The sequence below is a fragment of the Prionailurus viverrinus genome, chromosome E1, assembly GCF_022837055.1.
Source record: "Prionailurus viverrinus isolate Anna chromosome E1, UM_Priviv_1.0, whole genome shotgun sequence".
Classification (NCBI taxonomy): domain Eukaryota; kingdom Metazoa; phylum Chordata; class Mammalia; order Carnivora; family Felidae; genus Prionailurus; species Prionailurus viverrinus.
In genome coordinates, this window is record NC_062574.1 from 5658392 (window position 1) to 5679165 (window position 20774).

General features: G+C 49.5%; 1 protein-coding gene across 3 annotated transcripts in view; it reads left to right on the top strand.

The window, feature by feature from the left end:
- Nucleotides 1-13431, top strand: part of SHISA6 (shisa family member 6) — a 275499-nt gene extending 262068 nt beyond the window's left edge. For 2 of the 3 annotated variants that reach the window (XM_047834054.1, XM_047834055.1), the window contains 2 exons: nucleotides 11011-11163; nucleotides 12884-13431. In XM_047834054.1, the coding sequence (XP_047690010.1) occupies nucleotides 11011-11163; nucleotides 12884-13431 (701 nt within the window). Of the gene's footprint in view, nucleotides 1-7440; nucleotides 7498-11010; nucleotides 11164-12883 lie in introns of all 3 variants that reach the window. The other variant, XM_047834052.1, reaches the window with a different exon arrangement.
- Nucleotides 13432-20774: the final 7343 nt, after the last annotated feature.

The window sequence follows — 20774 nt, forward strand, 5'->3', positions numbered from 1 at the left end:
ATGCAAACAATCTGATTCAGAAGTGGGCAAAAGTAATCAAGAGACATTTCACTGAAGAAGATATACAGATGAAAAATAAGTACATGAAAAGATGTTTAACATCATTAGCCATTAGGGAAATGCAAATTATAGCCACAGCGAGATATTACTACATAACTACCAGAGCTAACTAAAAATGTCTAAAATAAAAAATAATGACAACACCAAATGCTCACGAAGATGTGGAGAAACTGGATGACTCATTCGTTGCTGGTGGGAATGTAAAATGGTACAGCCACTCCGGAAGACAGTTTGGCAGATTCCTTAAAAGATTAAACATATAACAATCACATAATCCAATGCTTAGGAGCAAAATCCTAAGCATTTATCCTAGAAAATGAAGACACGTTGACACACAAAAACCTGCACATGAATGTTTATAGCAGCTGTAAATCAGAATATCACAAAACTGAGAACAGTCCAGCTGTCCTTCCAAAAAATGAATAGATTGTGTTACACTTAGATCATGGAATATTTACTGCTCGGCAATAAAAAGTAATTAACTATTGATACATGCAACAACCTGGTGCATCTCCAGTGAATTATGCTTGATGAAAGAATCCAATCCAAAGAGGTTACATACTGTATGATTCCACTTGCATAACATTCTTGAGATCATAAAAGTATAGAAATGATGGACAGGCTAATGGTGGCCAGAGGTTAATGAGGGAGTGGGTGCAGGAAGGAAATGGGTGTGGCTATAAAAGGGGCACAGGAAGAATCCAACTAGCAGTGGTTATGTTCTATACTTTGACTGCATTAATGACAATATTCTGGTTATGATATAGTCTGTAGTTTTGTAAAGTGTTACCTAACTGGGGGAGGTGGCTAAAGGGTACACAAGATAACTATATTCTTTCTTTGAGTTACACGTGAACCTACAATGAAAAAAAATTTTTTTTCATCGTGGAAAATAATACAATAAAGGCAACATTCATTTTGCTTATCAATCTGCTGTCGGGGCAGGGCTCCGTGGGTATAGCTTGTCTCTGCTCTGCCTGTTTCAGCTTGGGCAGCTGGAAGGCTGGGGGGCTGGGATCATCTGAAGTCTTCCTCACTCACATGTCTGCCAGTTGATGTTGGTTGTTGACAGATATCTTAGCTGGAGCTGCCAGCCTGTACCTGTAGCCTTATAGCCTTTGCAGGTGGCCTGGATTTCCTTACAGCATGGCGGCTGGGATCCAAGGTTGAGTGTGCTTCAAGAGAGCCAGCTGAAAGCCATATGAACGTCTGCAACCTAGCAAATGTGGAAGTTATACAGTATTCTTTCTGTTGGCAAAATGTTCACCGAGGCAGTCAAAAGTCCCTCCAGTTTCAAGGAGATGGAGAAGATATTCCCTGTAATGTTTTGGGAGAGCATGAGGGACTAGAACTATACGTATGGTTGTTTTTGTAAACTATAATGTGCCACAGTCTCTAAAGGCTGACTCCCTTCCAAATCTACAAGACTGCCCGTAGCGACATAGTTTACATGCCATGGGCCCAACCACGCAGAGAGACCAAACCTCTCTTATAATGATTCCTAATTTCTGGAAAAGGAGCTCTACTGGGCCCAGGCTGAGTCAGGTATTCCCACCTGGTCAAATCAACCATGATCTAGAGTCTGGGCTGAGACAAGGAGAGTGGGATCATGTTACATACAACTAGAGCCAGGAGGTGGGGGGGAGGGGAGCACAATAGAAGGGAGCACAGCTTTCTGAGTGGGAAGACTTGCTTCTAGCGATCGAGGCAACCCAGAAAATGCCAGAGCACAGAAGGTAGCTTTTCTTTTTTTAAAACCATGCTCTCTGTCAAGAGACAGAGCATAAAACAACATGACACAGAAAGGTTAGATGTAAAAGGATAGGCAAAGTTTATCAGGCAAATGCAAACAAAAGGAAAGCTGGGTTGGCAATATAAATACCAGATCAAGAGGACTTAAAGACAAAAAAAAAAGCATTAAATAGGACAGAAGGGGTTATTTGGTGTTGATAAAGAGGACGGCTGCAAAGAAGACATGAGCACCATGAGCCTTTTTGTGCTGAATAATGTAGCTACGAAATACAGAAAGCCAATTCTATAACAAATACCAAGAGAAAATGACAGGAACAAATTAGTGGGAGACCTTAATACACGTCCCTCAGTCCTTGACGGAATAAATAGGCAGTGAAGGAACTTGGATAGGACAGAACTGAATAATGTATTTCATGGGTCTGATTTAATAGATCTATGTCAATTTTGTACTCTCCAAAAAGAAAATATACCTCTTCTCTAAGTACTCATGAAACATTTATCAAAATCAATCCTGTAGTAGCCCACAAAGGAAATCTCAATAAATTCCCCAAAGCAGAAAGTGTACAGGCCATGTTCTCTGACCACAATACAGTAAGACAGAAAATTAACAGCCAAAGCGCAAACCAACACACCTGAACACTTTGAAATGTAACAACTCTACTAAACCCTACTCTACTAAAGAATTCTTGGAGCGCCTGGGTGGCTCAGTCAGTTAAGCGTCCGACTTTGGCTCAGGACATGATCTCGTGTTTGTGGGCTCAAGCCCCGCGTTAGGCTCTATGCAGCTCAGAGCCTGGTGCCTGCTTCGGATTCTGTGTCTCCCTCTCTCTCTGTCCTTCCCCCATTCACACTCTGTTTCTCTCTCCTTCAAAAATAAATAAACAGGGGCGCCTGGGTGGCTCAGTTGGTTAAGTGTCCGACTTCGGCTCACGTCACGATCTCGTGGTCCGTGGGTTTGAGCCCCTTGTTGGGCTCTGGGCTGATGGCTCAGAGCCTGGAGCCTGCTTCCGATTCTGTGTCTCTGCTCTCTCTGCCCCTCCCCCGTTCATGCTCTGTCTCTCTCTGTCTCAAAAATAAATTTTAAAAAAACGTTAAAAAAATAAAAATAAATAAATAAACATTAAAAAAAAAGAATTCTTGGGTCAGAGGGAAAACCAGGGTTGCAATTACGGATCATTTAGGATGTTGCAACTGTAAGAACACTGTGTATTGACACTCACAAGAAGGTGCCAGAGACTAAATTGGTGCGAAAGACCTCAGATTTTTAGCAGAAAAGAGGAAACGTAAATGAACTAAAGATTTGAGCCCAGAAATGAGAAAGCAAAGCAAAACCAAACAAACCAAAGAAAATTAGGAGGCAGAGACGAACAAATCCAAAAGCATAAAATAATGATTTGAAGACAAAAAAAAAAAAAGAATTGATATGTATAAGGGGTAGTTATTGGAAAGAGAAGAAGAAGAAGAAGAAGAAGAAGAAGAAGAAGAAGAAGAAGAAATGGCTGATCTAGAAAACATTAGCACAGAAAATTAAGAGTAAGAAGAGGGTTGGGATTTCATAAATAGATGGATGATTTTTTTTTTGAGGAATGGTATAGTGTTAAGCTAATAGAGTTAAAAATGTCTAATGGGTATGTTTAAGAAAAATAGGAATTACAAGTTAAATTTAGAGTTAGAAAACTGAACTAATACGTAAGGAAAATGTTGCTGACTGTGAGAAGCAGCATGCATAATGGTTAACATGCCAACTCACCTGGGCATGTTACATCCCAGACTTCACCTGTTAAGCCAATTATTCAACCTCTCCAAACCTCAGTTTCCCTAATTCTAAGCTGGTGATTATAACCAACGTCCATCTACCAAATTTGTTGTTGTGCAGTCAACAACATGGTGAGTCAACCTCGTGCTATGGTCGTAACAGAAAAGCTCCCCAGAGACACCGGAAATTTCTATTACTGCATTCCTTCAAACTTCCTAAGAAGAGGTAGCTCATGTGCTATATTAATAGTTTCAGGGCACACAGAAAAGTGGGATGCTATTCATCCAGCTTTTACAAAATCATTTATCTTGATGAACACACTTGATATATTAGCACACAAAAAAAAAAGATAGACTCTCTTTGTGAATATATAGGAATTGAATAAAATATATGCCAGTGGAATCCAGTGTTGTAATGGAAGAATACTGCCAAAATCAAATAAGGAAATTCCCAGGAAGAGACAAATGGCTCCGTATGAGGAAATCTATCAGTCCACTTTATCACGTGGCCAGGCAGTTGGCAGTATGTTGACCTAGAAAGACTGCTTTTTATTATTCGCCTAAGGAAATAAGACATGATTGAAGACCAGTGTTCGAGATGGCTTGCTGGAACGTTATTGAACTTTTAAACAATTTAAATATACAATAACAGGGGAATGCTTAACCATATCTGTTAAATAAACACATTAAACAAACTATAGACAGACATATACTGTATTCTATAGAATTACTATTGTGAAACCATATGAAATATTTTGAGGAATATTTCAAAACCTGAAAATATATTCAAGGGGCACCTGGCTGGCTCAGTTGGTGGAGCCTGCGACTTTTAATCTCGGGGTTGAGAATTTGAGCACCATGTTGTGTGTAGAGATTACTTAAACACAAAACCTTAAGGGGTGGCTGGGTGGCTCAGTTGGTTAAGCATCCAACTTCAGCTCAGGTCATGATCTCATGGTTTGTGAGTTTGAGCCCCGCGTTAGGCTCTGTGCTGACAGTTTGGAGCCCTGTTTCAGGATGTGTGTCTCTCTCTCTCTCTGCCCCTCCCCTGCTCACGTTCTGTCTCTCTCTCAAAAATAAATAAACATTAAAAAATAAAATTAAAAAATAAAATAAAATAAAGTCAAAAAATCTTAAAAAAAGAAAATATATTCAAGCATGTTGTCCATTAAGTATCAAGGAAACAGATTAAAAGTAGTGTGTATAGCAAGCTAACGTATGTGGAAACTATCCATATTTATCTGTATGTGTCTAAGTACATATGCATATGAGCAGTTAGGTTTCTTCCTTTTCTTTGCTACTATAAAGATGCCACGATGAATAACCTCACACATTTGTTGTTTTGCACAAATGTGAGGATCAAATCATTGTATTTTTCTCCATTTTAAGAGTCGAAATCCTATTCTCCCCAAAATGAAACATGCACAAGGTAACTCCTTATAATATTTGTGTGTGTGTGTGTGTGTGTGTGTGTGTGTGTAAACACACACGGTAATTTAAAGGGGGCAGAGAAACAAAAGGAAATATAACAAAGTGCCATGATGGTTACTTTAAGACAGTTTTAATTTTCGTCTTCATACTTTAAATGTCTTTTCTTGACGCCAATGTAGGAAAAAATTGACTGTCAGCAAAACATTTGAAGTGAGATTCAAACAAAAGGAAACACGTTGATCTTGTAAACAAAATATCTAAATTCAAGACATTTATCCTGCTGGCAAACTCATCTGTAAAGAAACACGGGGACTGCTTCGAATGAGATGTTTAAGGAGTTTTTGACAGAGTCTGGAAATTGGTAGGCCAATAATATATAGTCCGATCAAAATCATTATGAAGATTAGTATTTTAAGAATGTATGTGACCAGCTTTAGCACAGAGGGCAGAGCACAAGTGGCGACCAGGAATTGTTAACTGAACCTGAATCGGTCCACCTTTCCTCAGTGCTACCTAAACTCTGAGATGTAAGATTAAGAGTGTTTCTCCGTAACTGCCACTGTCTACCATTGGAACTGGGTTCTTCCATTTTTTTGTAGCTGTCTCTTTGAGGTTGCCATACTGCCTGAAAGCAAATATACCAAAAAAAAAAAAACAAACCAAAAACAAAAAAAACCCATAAAGCAATGAAACTTTTTTTTTTTTGCTTGCCTCTGGAGGACAAGCAAAAAAAAAGAAAAAAAAAATCTATCCATTATCTCCCTTCCTGGATTCTCTCCTCTTGCTTAAATCCACATCCAGTGCGAAATTGATTCAACCTTTTGCAAATGGTTTTTTTCCCCTGGATGTAACTTAATATTCTGTCTTGGGAGGGAAGAATATCTTTATGTGAGAAAGTCTGGCTTGTTGCCCAAACCCACACCCCCACTGGATAGTTGTCCATGACTATTTAAAGAGTCTGGACTGAACCAAAGGAAACATGTCATGATTCCATTCATATGGGAAATTTTGTCTAGTAGGAGTACCCAGGATGATTTGTCTTGGAAATGGCCAGAGACTAGAGCTAAGAGAAATCTGGACAAAAAGATATACTATAGGCCTGGATTTACGGGGTGACTGTAAGAACAGGATTTGGGGAACTCACCGGTTATGGAGGATGAAGGGAGGGAAATGGTGGACCGTGACTGGAGTTTTACATTCAAGCCCACGGAACACTAGTGTCATGGACAGACAGAAGCTTGACCATGGGAGGATAAAGCAATGAGATGAGGAGCTAACTTTGGGACATCATGGTTTGGGCTAAGGGCAGGAATTTCAAGGCCATGTCCACAAGCAATTTAAAATCGAACCCTCCACACCAGACAGACCTCGAATGAGAGGTGTAAATTTGAGAACTATCAGTCTGGGTAAGAAGGTAGAGCCTTCATGAAACACTAGTATGTTGAAAATACAAGAGGAAAAGCTATCTGGTGAGAATGCTTTATAGTGAGCAACCAAAGATTATGATGCCAGCAGTAGAAAAGATGGCTCCAATAGCAAGATAGAAGGAAACAGACGCAGATCTTCTAGCCCCAAGAGGATGGCATGGCTGTAATCCATGGCTTAGATAAACTAGAGCAAAGGCTATGTGCCCCCTTTCCCCCTTGCTTTAGTTAAAATTAGATGCAAAAATACAATGTTGAGTTGAAGCAATAACACAGGGATGAAGTGTGTTTTCATGGCAAAACCACACTGTCATTGGGTCTAAGAAGACCTTAGATTGCCTTGAACTCTGGGCTTTGGCAACTGTGACTCCATTAACTTTGTGACTTGTTCAATCGATGTGGACTTTTGAAATGTTGGGCTGTGTCATTTCTAGGCAGGACAGAGCCTAGAACGCAGGGTTCCTGATCCCAAGCTGACAGTTCCCGTCAGCATGCCCCATCTCAGGATGCACCCAGGCACCTGTGTATAAAGACTCAAGACAAATCAAAGCCCCATAAAGGTGCAACCACCTTAAGTTAGGGCATCCCCTTCCTGGCTAATGATGCCCTACAATCCCCCTCCCCCCAAAAAGGTCTACTTCCCCTGGCCAGTCCCCCACCCCGTATATGTATACTTGTCAAGTGCCCCTTAGTCTCTATCCTTCTCTTCCACCCACCTCCACCCCAACAAACCCCTGTTGCGGTCAGCCAGATCCACAGATGTGGGTGGGTCTCCATGGTGACAGAGGAAGCCCTGATGCAGGAGGAGAGGGACACAAACAGCAGAGGAAGGCTCTTTGCACCTAATACACTGCCTTCTGCCCTTCATATTTCCAGGGCATTAGAGGGCCCAGGCCTGTAAGGGGGGCTTCCTTTGGCTCAGAGAAGCACATTAGACGTCAAGAGAGGCGCCGCTATGTGGGAGAGACAAGGGAATGCCTGAACTCTTCTTTAAAAATCTCTTTTCTATGATTTCCAGGTGATCGTCAGTATAACCATCCGATTTTAAGCAGTGCTACCCAGACCCCTACACATGGTGAGAGACGGCTGTGAGCATTCCGTGTTCCGTCCCCGTCCCCAGGGGCTCCATCTTGACTCCTGATTCCCGTCAGGCATCAGACATATGGTCATGACTCACTGGAGCTCGGGAGGTGTAAGGAGCCCACAGTGGCTCAGTCCCACTCTTAGACCATTGTCTCCCAGTGTTCTGTCTCAGAAACCAGAGTGATCTTCTGCCACGGAAGGGAAGGAGGGAGACCCTTTCCTAACCCATTCTCGTGTGCACGCTAGATCACTTCTTGGAGTCATAAATTCCATATGTCCAGAGCAAAGAGCGAGCACGCTCCTTTGCCCAAGTCTATGTGTGGTACCATTGACTAATGGCATGCGACTTGGCATAAACTCCACCAGTCCTCCCCAAACCACTTAAGATTTGATAACACACTCAAAACCAACCCGGGTGACCCGAGCGTTAGCCTCCTGACAGGGGAAGAAGGTGAAGGTTGGAGAGCACAGGAGGGTGGGCATAGCGCCAGAGGCTTACAAAACCCACGTGCCCTTCTTATAACATCCTCCTGATCACAACTCAACACCTAGCACTGCAGAGTAAAACTATTTTTGGTACCCGCTCCAAACTTGGTAGAACATAAGACAGCCATGGAAATTATGAACCATCAGTCATTTTGCTGTCCTTGCTCTGAAGGAGTGAAAACATCATTAAAGTTTAGTGAGAGAGAAACTCAAAACAAAGATAAATTATGTGGCTCACTTGGCAGAGAGACTGACAACCCTCTTGTGAGACTGTGCTCCGCTTCTGCATTGAGGTGTTGAGCATTATAATTAGGAAGACAGAAGTGGACTGTTTTGATGTCCCCCTCTAGTGCTGGGCTCCTAGTGGAAACATGTGATGAAAGCTAGTTTAATAAGATGTTTAAGGTTGCAGGGACCAGGGGAAACCAGAACTGAAAGAAATTGGAGAGATCAGTGAGGAAGCGGCAGCTACCAGTGGTGATGTGGACAGTGGGAAAAGAAAGAAGGGCTCAGATATAAAATATTTTGGAGAAAGGATCGAGAAAACTTAGTGACGGGGCGAATATGGTTGACGAGAGTCAACAGTGAGTAAAATGGTGAGCCGTGATCATTGAGAAGGATGGGGGTTCTTAGTAAGGCAATCTAAGGAGTCAAGAAAGCAAGCCAGTGTGCGGAGGAGAGGAAGCTGTTGATGGTGAATTTGGATCTGGACATCTAAAGCTAGAGACCAGAGGAGACTCAAGAAAAAGGATTCAGCAGGCAGCTAGAAATGCAGACACGAAGCCTGGAGGGAGGTTACAGCTGAAGATGTAAGTAAGCGACGCTTTGGAGGCAGGGACCGATGCCCTGCGAGTGGGGGCAATCTGTGCAAGAAGGCTGAAAGAGAAAAGCAGAAGGCAGAAGCAGAGAGCCTGGGGGGGATGCCCACGGTGATGAGGCAGCAGCAGGAAGAGGAGCCCGAAAAGGCGAGCGAGGAGTGCTCTGCTCACTCCTGAACATTCTGAAAGGCTTGTTCTCCAGAAGGAGCCAACACCTCCTGGGTGCAGAAGGAGCCATTCATCCCTCTTCTTCCTCTCTTCTTTTTCCACCTGCTGCAGGGGCGCGAGGGTAGGCGAGACCCGGTCCCTGCCCCGTGAGCCGCTCACAGCCTGGGGGAGGCAAGGTTTCCTCCGCGTCTCTTCGTTGGGGGCTACGCTTTCCCCAGGAGCTGGCAGCGAGACTATTAAGAGGGAAGGTGGACTGTGTCAACTTGATTAACCAGAGAGCATTAACTTGGGCCAAGCACAGTGAAGTCATCAGCCAAATGGGAAAGCAAGGTGTCTACTGTTAAGGATATTCCAGTCTTTGGAGAACCCCAAGAGCAGATCAAGTCAAATGATTAGAGATCACATAGACACGGAAATGCGTGGCATTGTCTAGGAAAGCGGCAACAGGGCTTGAGGACCAGATGTCACAGGGGGCTGAAAAGACGTGACGTGGCTGGAGCGGAGAGTCTTGAGCGAAGAGCCCATCTGGGCACAGGACGAGTAAGGGAGGACATTGCAATAGGAGAGAGAGGCTGAGCAAGGGGGCAGGGGTGATCATGGCGGAGGCCGAGGGCGAGGAAGAGCTGGCCTTGGCTCAGCAGCATGAATTGGAGGACAGAGCGGGGTGGGTAGGGGCACCCAGAAATGTTGCATTTGGAAGTGGGTGAGCTGAGCAATGCCCTCGGTGGCAGGATGATGCCAACAGGCAGAGGGAAGCTCCTTCTTTCTCCAGCGTCACTGAATGTGAAGCAGTAGGAGCAAAGGACTGGTGGCTGTCACCCAGCTCCGGAGAGCAGTGCTCCCAGCTTCCTGCCCACCCCGCTTCCTGGCGTCTGTCCCGATCCATGCCAGGGAGGCTCTTTCTGTACAGCATGTTCTGATCTCTCGGGGACGCAGAGCGTCCCTCACCCCCTCACATATGTACCGAGCTGGCATGAATGCCAGCTCATTGGCTAGGCTCCCTTGGCTCCACCCCCAGCGTCTAGGGGTACCAGTGAAGGCAGGAAGGATAGAGAAGCTGGGAGTTCCCTGTAGTGAGGCTGCCCTTGGACCAAGCCTGGCACTTCTTCTCTTTGTCCCCCGGTTCATAGAATTCCTGACTTCTGGAGTTCGGCACGCTCTCTGCCAAGAGGCGTGGGGAGCCGCAGCCTGGCCCTTCTCTGGGTGCCCCAAACCAAAGAGTATGGAGGGACAATGAGAGAGCCACCTGCCCACCTCATTTCGGGGAATGGCACCACGGTTTCCACTGTTGATTTCTTGCTAAGGCTCAGAAAGTCAGTCAAGCACCAAGACATGCCTGCCTGCCTGCTTCCTTCCTGCCCAACCACCCCCCTCCCCCACACCCGCATCTTCTCTCTCCCCCCAACCCCTGTGCTCTTCCTAACGTGGCCCCCAGAACTTTTGGGGAAGGAACTGGAGGAGGAGGGAGTGGCTTCGTAGGTGGCCTGTCAGGGGCGGGGTTTGGGGAGGCCCGAGGCAGAAGGGGGGACCTGAGGGCTGGCATTGAGGGACGGAATAACGTCATGGGCAGCGTGGGATGGAGTCTCAGTGAGCCTGGGTCCTGGACCCCGTCCTGTGAGTACGTGGACGAGACCACCGTCACCCCACCTATTTCCAACGGAGATTTTTTCCCCCTGGGCCTGAGAGCTGTTAGGGACAGGACAGAACTTTCACACAATTTTAGGACCGCCCTCAGCTCCATCAGGCGTACGTTGTCGTCAGAAAGCACAGCGGCGCGCAGGGAGAAGGAGTCTGTCATTCAAAGAGGGACAGGCCACCAGCACGGCCCGCGGCGGCTAAAACAGCACTTGTCCCTAGCCTTGGAGGCAACTGGAACTGAGCATGGGGGAAACCAAGTCACCAGCACCACCCACGTTCTAGTACAGGGGGGCCAGGAAAGCAGGATAGGGAGTGAGAGCTAGAACTCGGATCCTCCCCTCCTGCCGGCCCATCGTCCTCGCCAACGCGACGCACCCCACCCCTTTCTTTTGCAGAAAAGCCACGGATGAACAACATCCTGACGTCGGCCACGGAGCCCTATGACCTCTCCTTCTCCCGCTCCTTCCAGAACTTGGCCCACCTGCCCCCATCCTATGAGTCTGCGGTGAAGACCCACCCCAGCAGGTACTCATCCCTGAAGCGGCTAAGTAAGTACCATTACCTCGCGTTTGGGGTCTGCTCCGGGGCCTTTGCGACACCTTCCTGTGCTTCCCTCCCTTGCCCTACACCCGAGGGGACGGGTGTGGAGTTTCAAGAATAAAGAGTAAGGTGTAGCCTGGGAAGAGCGGACGGGAAGCCCCTTGTGTCTGTTCGCTATGGCCTGGATCCGTGTCCCCGTAGACAGGGTGGAGGCCACGGAATCATCAGACCCACGTTCCCGTGGGAGGCAGCGCCACGGATGAGTTGAACCGCAAGAGAAAGCCTTCCCCCAGCCTCACCCAGCACCCGTCACCTTCAAACCACGCTTCCTCTTGCTCTACCTTACCTTAGAGTGGAGGCTACCGGTGCCAGAGCCTTGTGTGAGACCCTTCCCAGAGACCCGGCTTTGGAAAGGCCCAGAAACCAGCTCCCTCTCTAACCCGGCCAACGCTGTCTTGAGAACCCGAGCCTCCCCTCTCCCATGCACACACCCCGTTTCCTCGCGGAGCGCCGTTCCTCCGGTGGTCCCAGCTCTGCCATTTGAGTCTGGGGGGGGGATCTGAACATGGATGGGCTTAAGACCCATGAAGACCCATTACAATGTCAACAAGGTACATGGAGAGGTCAACAAGAAGAGGAGAGGTCTTCTTTCCTAGCTTTCTGACCCTTGGACCTCCTGCCTCCATGCCCTCATGGGTCGGTTTTCATAACCACCCAGCTGTGGGGTGGAGTCTTTACTTGACGCTCTGGGGTAACCTGCCCTGACGGAGTCCATCCCGTGGGTCCACATCAGCCACCTCCGCGGTGAGCTTCTACGGCTAGAAGCGGGGGTCCCTGATGATCCGAGGGCTCGATGAACGGTGGGGAAGAGGGAGGCAGGCCCTCCCATCCGTGACTCTCTGGGAAACCCGGGGAGCAGTCAGAATTGCCACATTCTGCAGAGATTTAGAAAACCGCAGGACGCCTCATTCCTGAAATTCGGGCCAAAGCAGGCTCGCGTGTGTCCTGGGTACACTCAAGGGTGTAGCAGTCAGTGTGAGCGTGGGAGGGCCTCCCGGATGGAGGGAACGGGTGGAGCGTTGAGCGAAGTCCAAATATAGGACTGCCTTGGCCATGTTGTGGGCACAGGCGACGTGGGCGTAGGCTTGATTCTGGGCGTGTGTGGGACTGGGGGCGGGTGCTGGTTTCCTGTGGGCTGGCTGTCACCGCAGGGGGGGGTGTTACTACGTTCCTAAGTTACCAGCTAAGCATTTTCACGAGTGCCTCTTGGTCGGAGCGTCTCGACTTCACTGTAACGGGAGTCTGGTTCCGCAACTCAGCTTCCCCGGAGAGAGGCTCTGAACTTCCTCAGAAGGCCGCCAACTGCCTCCCGGGGGTTTCCGCAAGACCCGGTCTCTCTCAGGACCACGGTGTGGTCGAAGCGGGATTTCAGGGGCTTGGCTGTGCCATCAACTGTGCCTTGAGCCCCCTGGGGACCTCGAGGGAGCCCGTCCACCCTTGGAGACTCAAGGTGGTCCCAGACCAGAGGCATCAGCATTGCCTGGGAGCCGGGTGGAGACGCAGACTCTCGGGTCCAGCCCAGGCCAGGAGGTCTGAACCAGAACCTGCGTCTAACAAGACCCTGGGGACTGGTTTGCACTCCTCCACCCGTCTGGGCTGTGCTGTCACACTGTCACCCCAGCTGACTCCTCTCTCTCTCTCTCTCTCTCTCTCTGTCTCTCTCCCCAGCTGACAAAGAGGCTGACGAATATTACATGAGGCGGCGGCATCTGCCTGACCTGGCCGCCCGCGGCACCCTCCCCCTCAACGTCATCCAGATGTCCCAGAAGCCCTTACCGCGGGAGCGGCCCCGCCGGCCCATCCGGGCCATGTCACAGGACAGGGTTCTGTCCCCAGAGCGGGGCCTGCCCGACGACTTCGGCTTGCCCTATGACCGCATCCTGTCCGACGAGCAGCTGCTCTCCACGGAGCGCCTGCACTCCCAGGACCCGCTGCTGTCCCCGGAGCGGACGGCCTTCCCCGAGCAGTCCCTGTCGCGGGCCCTCTCGCACACGGACGTCTTTGTGTCCACGCCCGTGCTGGACCGCTACCGCATGACCAAGATGCACTCCCATCCCAGTGCCTCCAATAACTCCTACGCCACGCTGGGCCAGAGCCAGACGGCCGCCAGGCGCCAGGCCTTCGCCTCCCGCAGACACAACACGGTGGAGCAGTTGCACTACATCCCGGGCCACCACACCTGCTACACGGCCAGCAAGACGGAAGTGACCGTGTGACTGGCCGGGCGGGGCGGGGCGGGGCGGGGCCGGGAGCGGAGCCCCTAGCCGCGTGTGGCCGCCCTGCCTTGTCCCCTCTGCGGGAGGTGGGGGCGCGCCGCCTCTGCCCAGAAAGCCATACGCCGGGAGACACGGCCCCGGTGGCCTGGCCAGGCACGCTCACACCTGGGATCTAGAGCGATCTCTCTCACTCTTCCAGAAGCATCCAGGGGAGTGAGGGGAGGGGCTAGGCCCCAGCCCCGCCTCCCCCCCCCCCCCCACCACTAACTCCCTTCAGCCCCATGTCCCTCCCCCCCTGCAGGTTCTGTCGGCGGAGAGACCCTGGCCTGACCTTGGTCCCAAGCCCCCCATCCCCCGGGTTTGGACTGGCCAGCAGGTGCAGTCAACGGGCTGACCAAATAGGCTACTTGGTCTCATTCATTTCCCTTCGACCGCATCACAGAAATCTTCTAGTGCCTACAAACTGTCTGCTTGCTCTCTCAGAGCCAGGGAGCTGCTGTGTCCATAAGCACAATAACGTTCTCTTCTGCCTGCTGGAACTCTCTGGTCCCCACCGAGTGGCCCTTCCCCTTGCCCTGCGCCCCTCCCCCAAGCCCCGGGATAGGGAGGGGTTCCCTTTCTTCAGCTGCCTCCCCCCGTTGTGGGGAACCCCCCCCACCCAGTTCTAGCTGGTTGCCCCACCTGCAGCCCCCGCCCCCCACCGACCCCCTCCTCGGGCTCTAGGCGTGTGGCCCCCGAGCTCTCTGGGGCTTTGCTGGAGCCCACCCAGAGGAAAGTCACAATGGGGTACAGGGACTTTGGGGGGTATCCTCCCCATCAACCTATGTCCACCCTTCCTCCAGGCCTCTAGGTCTGAACTATGGCCCGACACTCAGGCCTGCCTTCCCCTCCTTTGCTCTGCTCCCCAGAGGCCTCTCTGCCCTTTGCCAGAGAGCAGAAGGTGGGGAGAGCCACTGTGATGCCCCGGGGCCTCAGGGGCTCGCCATCCCCATCGCCCCGGGCTCTGCCTGTCTCCCACCGCGCAGGCTGAGGCAGAGGCCTCTAGAGAGGGTGGCTTGGCCCCCAGTGTTGGAGGACCCCAGGCAGTGGCCTTGAACCGTGCCCACCCCTCTCTCCCCACCGCTGCCCACCCACTTGGCCCCTTCTCTGTTCAGTGCTCCTTCTCCCTGCCCCCTCCCCACTCCCCCTGCCCCCTCCCCACTCCCCCTGCCCCCTCCCCACTCCCCCTGCCCTTCCATTTCTTTCTCCTGGCTGTTGCTGCTTCAGACCAGTGCCTCTTCTGGATCAAAGCAACAGAGACCCATTGGCAAATGCAGACAATGCTACTCCAGGGCTCTGGGTCTGGGGGTTAACTGGGCAGCTCCCCACCCCTCCCCTGCAGGGGGCACTCGGGCACCAGGCGGACCCAGGCCTTCAGCTCTATTGGGGGACTGGCCCCTGCCAGCCCATCTCAGCCCCTTCTCTGCCTCCAACGTGGGCAGTGGGCAGGGTGTAACAGCCTCCTGGAGAGTGAACCGTGAACTAAGCAGCATCCAACTCCCGAAGACCAGAGCCTGGGGGGAGAGAAGGGTCTCCCCCATTCTCAGGGCCAGGGCACTTCCTTGGGCTGGGGCGCGGGGAATCAGCCCCAGACTGGCAGGTAAAGGTATGATACAAAAATATACGACTGTCGCCACACTCAGACTCCAAAAGCAATGACCTTAAACTGGGGTTTTAGGTTCCCCCAGTTCTGCATACAACATGTATGGTCCTTTAACACGGGGGTCGGGCAGGAAGAACCCCCCCCCCCCCAGCGTCAGCCCTTGGAATTTTTAATCTCACCACGTCTACGATCCACCGAAAACTCAATCGACTGAGTCCTTTTACTTATTTCAAGAATTCCAAAGCTCTTGTCTCCCCCTCAAGGCTCATCATGAGGGGATTAAGGCTGGAGGTGGTGAACACAGCTCTCAGCTTCCCCACTGGGGGAGCATCACTGAGACTGTGAGGCTGTGAGGACAGGGATCACTCTCTGCTTTCCTCCCCTACAAACACATAAACCTTCTCAAGGGGCTGGTCCCCAAGGTTTTATGAGCGTTTGTTCTGGAAGGCAAGGCTAAGAGGGCTGGGGGGAGGAAGCCAATCTAAATGGAGCAGTAGGGCACTCCCAGAGACGAGAGTGTACCTCTCACAGCTGGTCCCCCTAAACCCACTGTCCTCTAATCCAGCCTCCCCTCTAAGGCTGCCTGCTGGTGCGGAGGGGAAAGGGTGGACATCCCCTCCCCGGGTGTCTGCACACATACACACGCCGAACCAGAAACCTGATCTCATCCCGGGTCAGAAGCATCTTGGCACTGAGTTCTGCAGCCGTCAGCATGATGCTTCTCCCCTGCCCTGTCTGTCTGCCTGTCTGTCTCAGGGGTTGTTTGATAGGTTGATTCCAAAGCATTTCTCATCCCAGCCTTATTGCTGTCTGGTTCAAAACCTCTGCTGTCAGTCAGATCAGAAAATCCTACCTAACGCTTACTTTATTTAAATTATTCTTCTGCTTCTCACTTGGGTCAGGAAGGAAGGGAGGAAGGAAAGAAAGAAAGAAGGAAGGAGTGGAGGGAGGAAGGAAGAAAGGAAAGGAGGGAGGGAGGGCAGGAGAAAGGAAGGAAGGAAGGAAGGAGAAAGAGAGAAGTCTACAAACTTGCTCCAATTCAGTCCCTCATTTAAAAATCCATAAAATTATGTCTCCACTGGGATACAGAAACATCTCATTTATTCAACTGCCCATCCACGTTTGCAGAACAAGCAAAGCCACATGACCAGGCAAGCTCACATAACAGGTAAGAGAAGGTTCTGGGCTGGAACCCAGATAGATACCCTGAGTGCCAGCCCCACCAGGCTGGTGGCCACTAGCACCACTAGGCATAGAAGGGCCATCTGTCCCCATGGTGAAAGCCCTCCTTTCCCAGCAAGGGCAGCTCAGAGCCCTCAACTTCCTTCTGCTTGTTGTGGTCTCTGTGTGTGTCTCCATTGCTCCGGTGGGAATGGATGGGGCTCTGCGTAGGCTCTCTCCTGCCCTGAAGGATCTCACAGGTCCCCTTGGTCTTTGATGGCAGTGAGGCTCTCACCATCCTTCATGCCCTTCCGCCTTTCCCGTCTTGCTTCTTCCAGTTAACTCGTGGCTCCATAAGTTCGTAAGTCACAAAGGCTTTCCCAAGAATTCCTGGATCCCCCAGACTGGAGTTGTACCCTCGGGACTCCCCAGTGCCTTGGGTGAAAGTTCCAGACTTTCCCCTTAGCTCAAACTTCTCCCCTCTTTCCACTCTCACACCCAGAAACTCCTATTTTAACCTCAGTCTTCTATGCCATTTCCAGTTTTTGCCTCCTCTCAACTCCCTGGCCCTGCCCTCTTCCTCCATTTACCTCCCTCCATCCCTAATGTGTTTACCTCCATCCCGCTATCCTCTAAGTTCTAAAACTTAGAGCCCTCGGTGAAAACAAGCAAGGACTGACACATTCTTCAAGACTTCTGTTGGCCTCATTGGTTTATCCTTCACCTCCTGCCCCCACAAGATGATTCTCCAGGCCATGCAGCCAAGGGCTCTACCTCCCTGATCTTTGGGAGGTTAGGGAGAGAAGCTGGCCTGTCGGAGACATCATGGTTTGAAGGTTGGCTTTGGTTTCTGCAGCTGGAAATTCCCTGAAGCTCCTGCCCAGCCTGCCACGAGCCCAGAGGCTCCTGTTCTGGCCAAAGATTCATATCCTTGGTGGCTCTCGGCCACTCTGCCACCTTGCTTACATCTGTCCTGCTCGTATGTGTCACGGATTTTTCCCCCTTTCTCTCAAAAGACGGGAGAGCCTCATGACTCTCCAGGCGTGGAGAAATCTCCATTACCAGTAGCCCTGCCACCAAAAAATCCATTTTTCTTCAGAGATGCTTGGCCACCAGCCTTCCTTCCATCCTCAGATTCCATCCACACAAGTGTGGACTTGACCCGAGGTCGTCTGAAGGGGCTGCTGGTGACCTGGACCCTAGACATCACCACCTGCTCTGAGAAGAGTTGACATGTCACCTCCCATAGACATTCCTTCCACCGTCCTCCCCAAACCTGGGACATTTCGCTCTGGAGTATTTTCAAGGAAGCTTGTTGTGTTTTAATGAAGTATTTTTCAGGGTTCAAATGTTATTTTTTATAAATGCAGCATTTTAATGACAGACTCAATATGAAAGATAGGTCTTCCTGGGCTCTATATTTAATTTCACAAGGCAGCATGCCACAGGAGGGAAAAGCACAAGGCTAAGGCTCTTGGGGACATGGCTTTGTCTCCATCTTGCTGTGTGACCAAGGACGAGTCATGTTCCCTCTCAGTGCCTCAGTTTCCCATCTGTAGAACGAGGGGCTTTGACTAGGTGAGCTTTGAAGTTTCATCCAGCTCTTACGTCCTAGGGCCTTCACTCCCCATTGGCACCCCCTCCTTTCTTCACGTTCCTCCCCCACCTCAAATGAGCTGCACACATAACGCCTGCCCCATGATCACATCCTCAGATGCCTTGGGTGGCCACTAGCCCCCTCGCTAGAGTCTGAGGTGGGCTCCGTGGTCTCGGCCACCCAGAGATGCTCATACCTGCAGGCGTAAGGCCCTGCCCATTCAACAGGTTACCAACAGCGTTCACAAAAGCCCTCTCGCATGGACACATCTAAATTATCCCGGGTGTCTGTGTCACTGAGGCATTCCGAATTTGAAGTGTTCGTTGTGATGTGGTCCTTGAAGCTGGAGGGAGGCGGTTCTGACTTCAGAGAGAGGCCAGGCTGGAGGAGACAGGCCCAGAGGGTGCCCCACAGGGGTGTCAGGTTTGTATTTGAGGACAGCTTGGAAATGCATTTCCAGCCACAGAGGAGAACACATGGCAAAAGGTCCGTGTTGAAATGGATGTTCTGACTCCAGAACCCGGGTCCTGAAGACCGAGTCTGGACACTGGGCTCCATTCCCACTGGAGGAGGGGGAGGCATCACGTCCTGGGCGGCTAGGAGGTGGGCACTCACCCCAGGCTAGTGCTTTTCCAGCCCCTCCCGGTGACACTACCGTCCTCCTGGTGAAAGCTTGCGAAGCAAGAGCTGATGGTGGAAGTCTGCAACGTCAAACCCATCTTGTAAATCGGCCAACCCATCAACCTCCCATCCGTAAGAGAAATGGCGTCGTATGTTTCCTTAACACCTTCCCTCCCGAGGGAGGGAAAGAACCACCCCCCCTCAACTTTGCTGCCCACTCCTGCTGTGCCCTGGAATACCACTCCATGAGAGGACTTGTTCATTTGCTTCGTAGTGGCAAATATTCCTCTAGTTCTGTAACTCACCTAGACATTTTGTAGTAAAGAATTCTTGAAATTCTCTAATAAAAAGCAATTCTTACTGTAATATTTTTAGTTTGGGGACACAATTTCCTAAGGTGTGGGGGGGTGGATTAATGAACATTTATACGCATTAGCCCAATTTACGGATTCCGTGTTTATTATATGGTAGTACTGATGAAAAGTACCTTTCTATCTGTACCTTTACACAGTTTCTCCGTTCCTCGTAAGGAAGCTTCACGATGAGCAGTGCTTATGCACCTGCTGTTTCTGTACAGATCTTAGCGTTCACTTACTTGTCAAAGCACATTCTATATGTACTGTAAACAGGTATCCCTTTAGTAAGATTTAGTCTTAAGGATTTTTCCACTTTTGTCAGTAACAGATATTTATGGATTAAAAGAAATAATAAAGCCGTTTCAACATAACCTGTGTCTCTTAACATGGCCAACGTGCTTGTTTTTACAAACATAGAGCCGTAACGGAAGATAATTAAAAAACCACAAAGGAGGGGCGCCTGGGTGACTCAGGCGGTTAAGCGGCCGACTCTTGGTTTCGGCTCAGGTCGTGAGCTCACGGTTTGTGAACTCGAGCCCCGCATCGGGCTCTGCCCTCACTGCTCAGAGCCTGCTTTGGATCCTCTGTCGCCCTCTTTCTGGCCCTCTCCCACTCGCACACTCTCTCTCAAAAATAAATTCACGTTAGGAATGTTTTTATTAATCACAAAGGAACGCAGATCACTGGATACGGGGGCAGAAGCAAGAGTTGACTGCATAGAGAGTGAGGGAAGCGTCTTAGGGCCATGCCACCAACTGTATAAATGTACTAGAAACCATCCAACTGTATCGTTACCAGGGGCGGATTGTATGATGTTCAAATTTGGCCTTAAAAATGCTTTTAAAGACAGCGAACCAAAGGAATGCAGGGAGGGAGGCTTAGGACGATGTCAGCGGACAAGGTATGCTAATTCAAAGCAGAATTAGAAGCGATCACTTTGTAGCCACGTGCATCGACTCTGGTGCTATTGTTTTTAGCCATGAGGTCCTAGTTTGCTTTTACCGTGAGTTCTTGTAGGTAGCATAGGTGTTTAGAGTGTCCGTGGTTTAATATCCATGCCAACCAAACCAGACAATCGAGAGGCGCCATGAAAATTGATTTCGATTTGGAGTCTTGCTCAAGACCCTCTTTCTCCGGACCCGGTTTTTAATATTATTTTCTTTGGCACATATTCACTACTGCTGCTAAGGTCATCTGTTGTTCTGTGTGTCTGAGTTTTTCACCATAACCTAGATACTGGTGGGCTCAGGTTCAGCAAACAAAGTCGTGCCAAACAGGACATGGTCTTTGGCCAACTTCGGCAACGCCATGCTTCCTAGAGTCTACAGTGAATTATACTCTCTTACCAACTGCCTGACTCCTTCACAATTAAAACTCTTCTCATTGGGTGTTTTGAGCTTATATTTAAAAATCCCTTTAAGGGCACCTGGGTGGCTCAGTCAGTTAAGCCTCTGACTTCTGCTCGGGTCATGATCTCACGGTCCGTGAGTTCGAGCCCCACATTGGGCTCTGTGCTGGCAGCTCAGAGCCTGGAGCCTGCTTCCGATTCTGTGTCTCCCTCTCTCTCTGCCCCTCCCCTGCTTGCTCACTCTCTCTCCCTCTCAAAAATAAATAAATCTTAAAAAAAGAAATATCAATAGCTATACTATTTAAAAAATTCCCTTTAGTATCTCCTGCCAATGGCATGCCTCACCTAAAACGGAGTTACAAACCTGTTTACTATTCTAATATTTAATAACACATAACCACACATATTCTGAAATGTATTTTGCTCACTATAACAACTATTACTACAATGCATTGCTCCTAAGTCACAATGTCTCTATGATGACCATAGCAAATGCATGCACACACGTATAGAAAAGCTTCACTAATCTATATTCATTATTGAAAGGAAACCTAAGGGAAAACAAAATTCTTAATTGCAGAATGTTTTTAGAGAAGTATAATAACAACACTTACACAC